Source organism: Lycium barbarum, chromosome 8 (assembly GCF_019175385.1).
Source record: "Lycium barbarum isolate Lr01 chromosome 8, ASM1917538v2, whole genome shotgun sequence".
Lineage (NCBI taxonomy): Eukaryota > Viridiplantae > Streptophyta > Magnoliopsida > Solanales > Solanaceae > Lycium > Lycium barbarum.
Window position 1 is genome coordinate 121,681,496 of NC_083344.1, and position 10,154 is coordinate 121,691,649.

Consider the following 10,154-nt stretch of genomic DNA (forward strand, 5'->3'; position numbering starts at 1 on the left):
CAAGATCATTACAATGCAATTTGGAAATATTTCATATCATTTCTACGAAATATTCACAAAATATACAAAGTATACAAATTTTTTCCACCAAAACCATAATCCATCCAAAACTTCTAATCTTCAACATACATATTCATAACATATTTCCACCTTCCAATCTCATCAACCATAATCATAATTCACATCTTAACAACTTCATTTTCATAATATCACAAAATCATTCTAAAGTGACATAATCTTCTACATTCCAATTCAATACCAACTTAAACCATTTAACCTTCATTTACATCATAAGAATGACAACAACACAACTAACATATTAAACAAAATTAATTCATTTCCATTTCTATCTCCACACCACATGGCCATAATTCCCACTTCCAACTTCAACCAAATTCATTCAACTTTCATTTCCAATATAAGGTCCACCACAACTACAACTAGAATGCAACATAAAATTCAAACTCATCTTATTTATACAACATTACATACACATGCACACATGCAAACCCACTTTGTAAACTTCCATATTTCCATAAATTCTACTCATTTCTACATACTAAAACATAAACCAATCTTCATAACATAATAAAAAGGGATTAATTCTTACCTTTTTCTACAATCTTCTTCACTTGACCAAGTTGTCAACTTGAAGAAACAAGTGCTCTTTCTTCCAAAATAATTACACCAAGTTGTAAAGGACCCTTGAATTAGTGGAAATACCACAAGAAAATAATTTTTGGAGAAAGATTTCAAAGGGGCAAAATTCAAGAGCTTGGCCGTATGGCCCTTTTGTTTTGCTCTTCTTTGTTTTGTTTTTCACCTTCTAAATTTTTCTTGAAAGTTCCATGATAATGATCCCCTTTTATCTAATTAGCACATGGAAAAATTAATTAAATCTCATGGGCTTGCCAAGCCATGGCCGGACACCCCCTTTATTTGGGCCTCAATTTCTTCTTTTTTTTTTTGTCATGGGCCTAACTCGGTTGGCCCCGAGTTGGGCCTAGCCCACTGGCTGACTTTGAGAAATATGATTTGATTTCTCATTCAGATGAACACCTTAAGTGGGTGACAGTTCGGATACATCCGAATGTGTGTTAGAAACCAAGGGCTTAAGTTAAGTTCAGAGTAGAGTGATTAGTGAAAGAAGAAATCAGCTAAGCCGTAAGAGAGCAAACTACTGAAGAATAACCTTTAAGAGTTGTCAAAAGGGGTTGACCTAAGATTTACAATGTGAGCAGAGTAAAGTCATTAAGATGGGGTATGCCAGTTATGAATACAGTAGCAACCGTTCATGTAAGTAAATTTAGTTTTTCCCCATGAGAAATTGCTCAGATGGGAGTCGAAAGATTCATCAATGTTGTAGAGTACAAAGGAATTACAGAAGACAAGGAATGTTAATTGCAATCCCATCAAAAGAGAATAACTTATAAGTATAAGATGTTAGCCTTGGTCTAAGGGGGAGATGTATAAATCGCCAGTAAGTCCAGCGAGATAATTGAAGACCCGAATGGTTAGTATGAGATATGAAGAACCTCAGTTCAGTTAAGTTGGCATAATGAGATAGTCTCCATAAGGAATATGCCTCATCTTAGAGGAAACCCAAAGTGAGTAGAATGATCGTCGAACGAATCGTGTCAAGTTCAATTACTATCGATTAGGCGATCACAGAAAAGCTATAAGATCATGCCCAGTTATGTGTCATAAGGGTAGTGCCATTGCACAAGACTCTAATCTTTAAGGTTCTCGTGAAATACTTAGCGCACAACCGTACTATGAGTATTTTAGGAAGTATCACAGAAAAAAATCAAGTATGGGAAGTACAACTCATGATTTAGGCAGACAAGAGAACTATGGTGAAAGAAGTTCACTGCTTATCCAAGCTAGGAATTCGACTTTCAGGCTCCGAAGTGGGTGGAGTTGTTGCCCAGAATATGGCTTATTCCTCCTTAGTCATCGAAGTTAGAGAGAAGCAGTTTGGTGATTCCTAATTGCTGCAGATGAAAGAGGGGATTCACGAACAGAAAGCCTTAGCTTTTGAACAAGGGGGAGATAATGGTACCTTGAGATACCGAGACAGATTTTGCGTTCCGGATGTAGATGGCTCAGAAGGCTAATTATGTCAGAAGCTCACCATTCTAGGCCTACCTCATTCAGCTAGGAGGCATGATTTAATTCGAGTGATTGTGGGCAGACTTACGAAGTCAACGCACTTCTTGCCAGTTAAGACCACAGATTGAACAGAAGATTATGCCAAGTCATATGTTAATGAAATTGCCGGATTGTATAGGACCCTAGTGTCCATTATTTCAGATTATGGTGCTCAGTTCACAGCGAATTTCTAAAAAAAAAAAAAAATCCTTTCAGAAAGGATTGGGTACCAAGGTGAACCTTAGCACAACTTTTCATCCTCGGACAAATGGTCAGATAGATACGCTATTCAGATCTCATGTTATAATATTCATGTTAGTTCAATACCCAGATATTTATGTCAGCTTAGTACTCAGATATCAGTCTAGTACTCACGTATTCATGCCAGTTCAGTATTCAGCTAATCCAGTATTCAGTTCGCTCAGTATTCAGTCAGCCCAGTCTTCAGTCAGTTCAATAGACATTCAGTTTAGTATCTCAGCAATTTAGTAGTCATGTATTTATTCAGTTCAGTAACCATGTGTCCTTGATTTCAATGGTAATTGGGATGACCACCTACATCTTATTGAGTTTACTTACTAAAAAAAAAAATTACCATGCTAGTATTGGGAAGACACTGTTTGAAACACTTTTGAGCAAAGGTGTAGATCACCAATTGGTTGGTTCGAAGTTGGTGAAGCAGAATTGTTAAGATCAAATTTGGTTTACCAAGCTATGGAGAAAGTTAAGTTAATACAGGAGCGTTTGAAAACGGCTCAGAGTCACCAGAAGTCTTACACAAATGTGAGGCGAAGGGACTTAAAATTTTCAGTAGATGATTGGGTGTTCCTTAAACTCTCACCCATGAAGGGTGTCATGAGATTTGGCAAGAAAGGTAAACTCAGCCCCAGATATATTGGACCTTATAGAATTCTGCGAAGGATCGTTCTAGTAGCTTGTGAACTTGAGTTGCCACAAGATTTGGCTGCTGTACACCCAGTGTTTCATGTATCCATGTTGAGAAAGTGTGTAGGGGACCCATCGTTGGTTGTTCCTGCTGATACTATAACAGTTACGGATGGGTTGACTTATGAGGAGATCCCCGTAGCTATTCTTGACCGTCAGATTCGCAAGTTGAGGACTAAGGAAGCAGCCTCAGCGAAAGTCCTGTGGAGGAGTCAGAACATTGAGGAAGCTACCTGGGAAGCCAAGAAGGATATGAAATCCATGTACCCGCACTTGTTTCAGCCCGCAGAAGAGATTTATGATGAAACACCAAGATTTTGAGGTATGTAAGCTTTCTTTTCATGCTTTTGGTCGTGTGTGGCCAATTTATAGTGCTATTGTGATGTAGCCCTGTAAGGAAATGATATTATGGGCTGTTGTGACAGGTTGGTAGTGCCATATTACAGGGGAAACTCTGGCAAAATTTTTGTAGAATCCCGAATGTTAACATTTGAGGACGAATGTTCCAACAGAGGGGGAGAATGTTACACCTTGGAAATTTACCCGTTAGAGTACCGCGAATAGACCCACGAAGGGTATGACGTATACGACATGTTGACGAGTAAGAAGTAATATTTAATTATTCTAAATGAGATTTCAAAGACATTTGAGGTAGGAGATGAAAGTTCTTAAGGAAAGCAAGGTATATGTTGTGTGTCGGGCAAGAATTACGAGTATCGAATCAATGATGGCTTAATGACAATTTGGAGAAGAGTTATAATGTCCCTTATGTATTCATGCCTCACGATTCACATTCAAGTTCATGTATTCGCTATTCATGTCTCATGTTTGGGCACTGATGTTTTCATGAAACTATGTCATGTCAGTTTCCATGCCCCATGTCATGTTATGTCTCATGTTCCATGCTCATGTCAGCTATCCAGTGCCCAGGTTCATGTCTCAGTATTCACGTTTCCATGTAACCATGTCATGTTAGTTCAGTCTCCATGTTTCATGTCATGTTTCCTTCACGTTCATGTAGTCAAGCCATGTCTAGCCATATTCTTAACCATAACCCTTCATTCAAGGACGAATGATCCCAAGGGGGAGATATTGTAACACCCCGCATCTTGGAACTGAGTTTAAGCTCATATCATTAGAGTTCTAGTGGAAACACCGAAGGTTTGAACGTTTTGCGAAAATGATTGATAGGCCTATTTCGGGCAGTGATAACTCCTTGATCGGTTTGGAATTTGGGAAAGTACCCTTAATGAGGTTGTAGTATATAGAAATACCTTTCTAACGATATAAGGACCAAGCCAATCAGAGATCGGAGCAAGGAGATATGATCGTCTCAATATGGCTAATAGTAAGGCACTTGAAATCCTATAGAATCGGCTAAGTTTTCGATACGTCTTCCTTCCAGTCAATTTTCGTGAAAATCCGTTGGGAAATTGGGAAAACTTACTTGATTAAAGTTGTAACTCTTTGAAATATCTTTCCAATGGTATCTTATGGGTGTCAAACGGACATCTGTGCAAAGAGTTATGCCCATTGTACGGAAGCCTGTTCGCTAGAAATTTCGTCTGCGTTACGGTGACGTTATGGGCCGTAACTCGTGTTACGGGCCGTAACAGTGAGCCGTAACACACCGAAAATTTCCAGAACCTCACTGGAAATTTTCACCAAGGTACGGTACCAAGTTACGGTCCGTACTTCGTGTTACGGGACCGTAACATGGGGCGTATTTTGGTCCGTAAGTACGTTTCGGTTCACCTGACTTCGAGAGGCCATAACCCTATCATAAACTGGGAATTCGGGAAACTCAAAGAATGAAAGTTGTAGATAATTGAAATACCTTTCCAACCATAGCTCGTGGACCCACAGGTGACATCAGTATAGGGATATATGGACGTTTTAAGACAGAAAGGTCCCAACCTGCTTTCAAGTCGGGTCAAACCCATTTCCCCTTAGTATTTAAGGAAAATGCTCAACCCTAGCAGCCCTATTCCCTCATATTTTCAGATTTTAGAGAGAAAGAGGGAGAGAGGGGAGGGTTAGAGAGAGAAAGTAGAGAATCAACCATGTTGAGGGCGCCGAATCCCGAGGCTCGTGAAGGATAAAGTATAGTACAAGTTGTTGCAGTCATTCTAAGCTAAAAATCGAACTTGGGGATGTTGATTTCGTGGTGACTACTCATAAAAGGTAATGTTTTTACTCCCTAATCATTTATAGTTTTGAATTAATGAATTCTTGGGAGAATAATAATTGGGTTTGATGAAGAGAATTATATGAATTATGCTAGAGTTGTTGGATTGTTGACTTGGGATGGTTGTATTCATATGGTTGATGAAGAATGATGTTAATTACATCTAATTGAGATTGTAGAATTAGCTAGAAGTAATAGAATGAGGATTTGGTGAAGAAAACACTATTAATGAGGGTTGTGGAGCTTCATGCCCACCAAGTGTTTGATAAAATGCTTAGATGAACAAAGCATGGATATTGTTGCTAATATAGAGTTCCTATGACCTGTATTGCTATAGATCAAAGTTGAAGGGATTGAAGGACATTGTGATACGCTCAAAAGCAGGAAGTTAAGGTATGTAGAGTTACTATCTACGTGTGCGAACATCATTGTTCTTCCCCACGCCTCATAATCCATAAAATTATGATTTCTCTACTAAAACTAGGGTTTCAATACCATGCTCATGATAACCCGAGGTTCATGTCCATGATTATATTATGTATGAATTGTTATAATTCCATCATTGAGTTCTTAATATTTCTTCGTGATTATTGAGAATCCCTCCGTAATCTATGAAAACCCATATCTTGTATTCCATGGGTTCTTGCATGCATGTTTTTGACTAAGGATGATTGTTTCATGAATATCCTACATGTCTACAAGTTTTCATGCAACTGTATTATATAATTACTTTCATGCTATGATACAAGATACATACATACTAAATACAAGTTATTTCATGAAACCATATTTACAAGTTATTTCATGAAACCATGCTTACACGTTATTTCATGAAACCATGTTTACAAGTTATTTCGTGAAATCATTATTACAAGACAAGTACAAGTTAATTCACGAAAATCATGGGCTTCTTAGCCAACTATATTATGTTAATGTTTTTGGGAGCTGCACAAATTACCGAGAAGGCTCAGATAGCCTGAAACTACGTAGCCACCGTAGGACAAGGATCGCTCCGCCCAGATATGACGATACCCTAATTTTACACTGAATGGATCCATCAGGCACGTTACCACCTTATACTCTGGCAAGGTATGAGGGCTCTGCTGGTCCGGCGACGTACCAGACTCTACGTACCCACGTGGTGATTTACCACCTTATACCCTGGCAAGGTATAGGGGCTCTGCTGGTCCGACGAGGTACCAGACTCCACGTACCCACGTGGTGATATCACATGTCGGTTTATGAAATGCTCTCCCTACTTATCATGTTTTACTTATGTTATATATATACATATGTACTCATGCTCATGTTCATGTCCAGGTTTTCAGTTTCAGTTCTTATCATGTTATTCCATGTCCCATGTTGTTTCTTTCGGTTTCTTTACATACCAGTACATTCAATGTGCTGACGTCCCCTTTTGTTGCCCGGGGGCCTGCATTTCACGATGCAGGTACTGATATACAGGACGACACGTCTGCTCAGTAGAACAGCATTCACATCAGCTTATTGGTGAGCCCCATTTCATTCGGGGTTTAGTCAACTTTTGTTTTATGATTAATTATGCATCTAAAGGTATGTTGGGGGCCTTGTCCCAGTAAGTATGTTTTCCAGTCAGACTCATGATAGAGGTTTCATAGACTAGACAAGTCAGTTATGTCATGTCAGACATTCAGAGTCGTAAAGCCATTTTTGGCTCATTCATGTTATTTCAGCACTCATGTTTAAACAAGTATTTTTATTAAGTATTATGACTTATTACGTTTTATAAAGGCTCATCATGCATTCACATTATATTTCCGCTCATGTATGCCTCATGACAGTTCAGCAAGCCATGTGGTTCGCTCGGTCACATGCAGTCAGGCACCGAGTGCCGTGTTACGTCCAGGCCATGTTTCGGGGCGTGACAGTTGTGTACTCTGGTGACACGAGGCCATGCTCACAAGTTATAGAAGCATCTCTTGGAGCAACAATTCTTATACATGAGGTTAGTGCAATATTTCTCCATTCATCAGGTAGTTTGGTCGCTTTAAAGATAATCAGTTAGTAGTTCATGGCTTGGTTTTTAATTTATTTTAGTAACCTTTTGGTACAATAAACTTATCATTGGTTATGCAAAGTGCACAAATTGTAGCAAGGAATTTATTTTTTAACGATTGACATGCTAGTACATTATCTGCAGGCGACCTTCGAGGATGGCCTGGTGGAGGAGGCTATAGCAAGAAACCACAGCACAATTAAGGAAGCTACAAAAGTCGGACATTCTGCTGATGCATACCGGGTAATATTGACTCACTTCAGCCAGAGATACCCAAACGTACCTGCACTTGATGAAGTGAGCATGCAAAGAACTTGTATTGAGTTTGACCTAATGAGTGTAAACCTAGCAGATTTGCCAGTGCTCCCTAAGGTTCTTCCGTACCTCAAATTGCTTTTCAGAAATGTTGGTTAATTTAAATTTGAAAGTAACATATTGTTGACACGACTTCTTTTGTTATGGACAATTTTTATTTTTTGAAACAACAATTTTTATTTTTTTATAAGGAAAATACCTCTCTTGAATTCCTAAAATGCATTTACATTTGTTGTTGATACTATCCTACGAAAAAAGATGAAAAAAAGAAGATAAGTATCAATACATTATAATTTTAGTAAAAATAAAGCTAGAAATTCGTTCTGGTAATAACTTGTCTTCATTCTCAAAATATGATGAGAGCTTCTCTCTTAGGGTATCAACCTCAACAACCATAGCTCCTTCAACCTGTTGACCAAAAGAAAAAAAATATACCCATAAGAAAAACAGAACAAACACAATTTCGAAGATATATTAACAAAGACTAATAGAGGTGGAGATTTTAGCTGGTACAATTTGATAAGTCTACTGTTAACTCAAGAAATTAAATTGTTAAGTGGCATATATATAGCTTCTCTGAAACTTAAAGGACATGGAGTATGCCTCGTTTTCTTTTAATTTAAGAGTTAATAAAAGTTGTGACCTCTTTGAACTATACTCAAGGTATTTTGTTAATTAAAGTTACCTTTTCCCGTTAGACCTTCCCCACCACAAAAATATACATTAAGCTCTAATTCGTCTTAAATATTCTAAATCGCTAATTGTTGTGATTTATAGTATATTTTATTAATTTCTAAACATATTGTAAATCTTATTATTAAAAAATGAAAATTTTATGTCCGATTCACACTCAAAAAATAATTTGATTCTCGTACTCAACATTGTATCACATAAAATGAGACGTTGAAAGTATAAATGTTGGACGGGATTCGGGGCAAAATATACCCCGCAACCTTGGGTGGGATCTGGGTCAATAAAAATAAGGTAAACGATTTTTTAATTCAGTAAATGGGAGTCTGTTAACGAAAAGGGAAAATCTGCTTTATGTGTTAGACGTTGAAGATATATATGAGCCATTTTTTTTTAACAAGAGGAGTATCAAATATAAATGACAAAGTTGTGGGGTATATTTGCCCATGTCGGACCTAAAAAGTATAACGAAGAACAATGTATATTGGGGGAAGTAAAAGAATAAAGGGCGAGTAATTTTTCTTTTTCTGTGTAAAATTGTTTTGCCTTGTGAATTTGAACAATTTGCATTGGTTTCTCTTCTTGTCCATAAATGTGTTTGATGTGCTAGCCATAGAATATTTTTTTACGCTGAGTTGGACTAAAAATAACCCCGAATGGTCGCATATTTCTGATAAATACGCAGCTTAAATTATGTTGTAAATTTTGGAAACTTTGCATTAATGATTAACAAGTTTATTGGGCCCGTGCACAGCACGGGCAACAGCACACTAGTATAAAGGAATATTTTGTGTGGTTTTTCCCACTAAATAATTGGACCGGGAGTCCGGTCTTCACCGAGTCGGAAGAGCTTAGAACAAATAAACTATTGCCGCCAGCTTGGTCCTCTCCATCAATTTCTCCACTAAATTGTATGTTTCTCCTTCCCCCCTTCTCTAAATATAAACAAAGACTTAGTTAATTAAATTAAATTATACTTAGTGTTGTTTTCTACCTTGTGTTTTAGTATGAAGATTCATAACATAATGCACTTGTTGTTCTACACAAGTCCAGGTTTCGCCAATGTCTAAGCCCAAAAATAATGTTCCCCGCGAAAATACAGAAGCCTATGTCCAGTTTTTTTTTAATTGTTTTTTCTATATTTGTGCAGTGCTTTTGTTAATTTTATTTATCTCTTCAGCATACTTACTAGCTTAAACTTGTTTGCTCGGATTTGAAGGTGCCAAAAGGGGGAAAAAAACAATGGAATAGTAACTAAAAGTTTCACTTTTTACAGTAAAATGAGTTAGTCATAATCTCTAGGAACTAAAAAAAGAGTTTTTTTTATGTCTAAAGGGATTTGACAACTTATATATATGAGGAAAAAAAAACCGCACGGGGCTTGACTAGTGCGGGTTATCTCTCTTGTGTGGTTTGCGAGCTATTGCGCAGGAGTTGGATTTACCTGTGCGCACCTTCGTAGCGGCTGCGGGTTCCATGTCATAAAAAAAAAATTACCCTAGGGTTCAATTGACACTGATCTCGAGGAATTTCTTTGATTAAAAAAAAACATCATGAGACTTTTTTTTTTTGATGAAGTGGAATATTATTAACAAAAACATCACGAAGATGCATAGATTACAAAAGAAAAAAAGAAACATAAAGATTACTTTTTTTTTTATGAAGTAACTGGAATATTATTCACAAAAGCATCACGAAGATGCATAGATTACAAACATAAAGAATACTTTGTTTTTTTTTTTTGATGAAGTAAGTGGGATATTATTAACAAAAGCATCATGAAGATGCATAGATTACAAAAGAAAGAAAACATAGAGTATACTATAGTCA

The 10,154-nt window shown here is 37.2% G+C and overlaps 1 protein-coding gene across 1 annotated transcript; it reads left to right on the plus strand.

Annotated features, from left to right (window-relative positions):
* The first annotated feature begins 7,172 nt into the window (after positions 1 to 7,172).
* On the plus strand, positions 7,173 to 7,843 carry LOC132608259 (tRNAse Z TRZ4, mitochondrial-like). Its single transcript, XM_060322311.1, has 2 exons — positions 7,173 to 7,268; positions 7,464 to 7,843. The coding sequence occupies exons 1-2, from the start codon at positions 7,173 to 7,175 to the stop codon at positions 7,731 to 7,733; spliced, it is 366 nt and encodes a 121-aa protein (XP_060178294.1). The 3' UTR covers positions 7,734 to 7,843.
* The last annotated feature ends 2,311 nt before the right edge of the window (positions 7,844 to 10,154 follow it).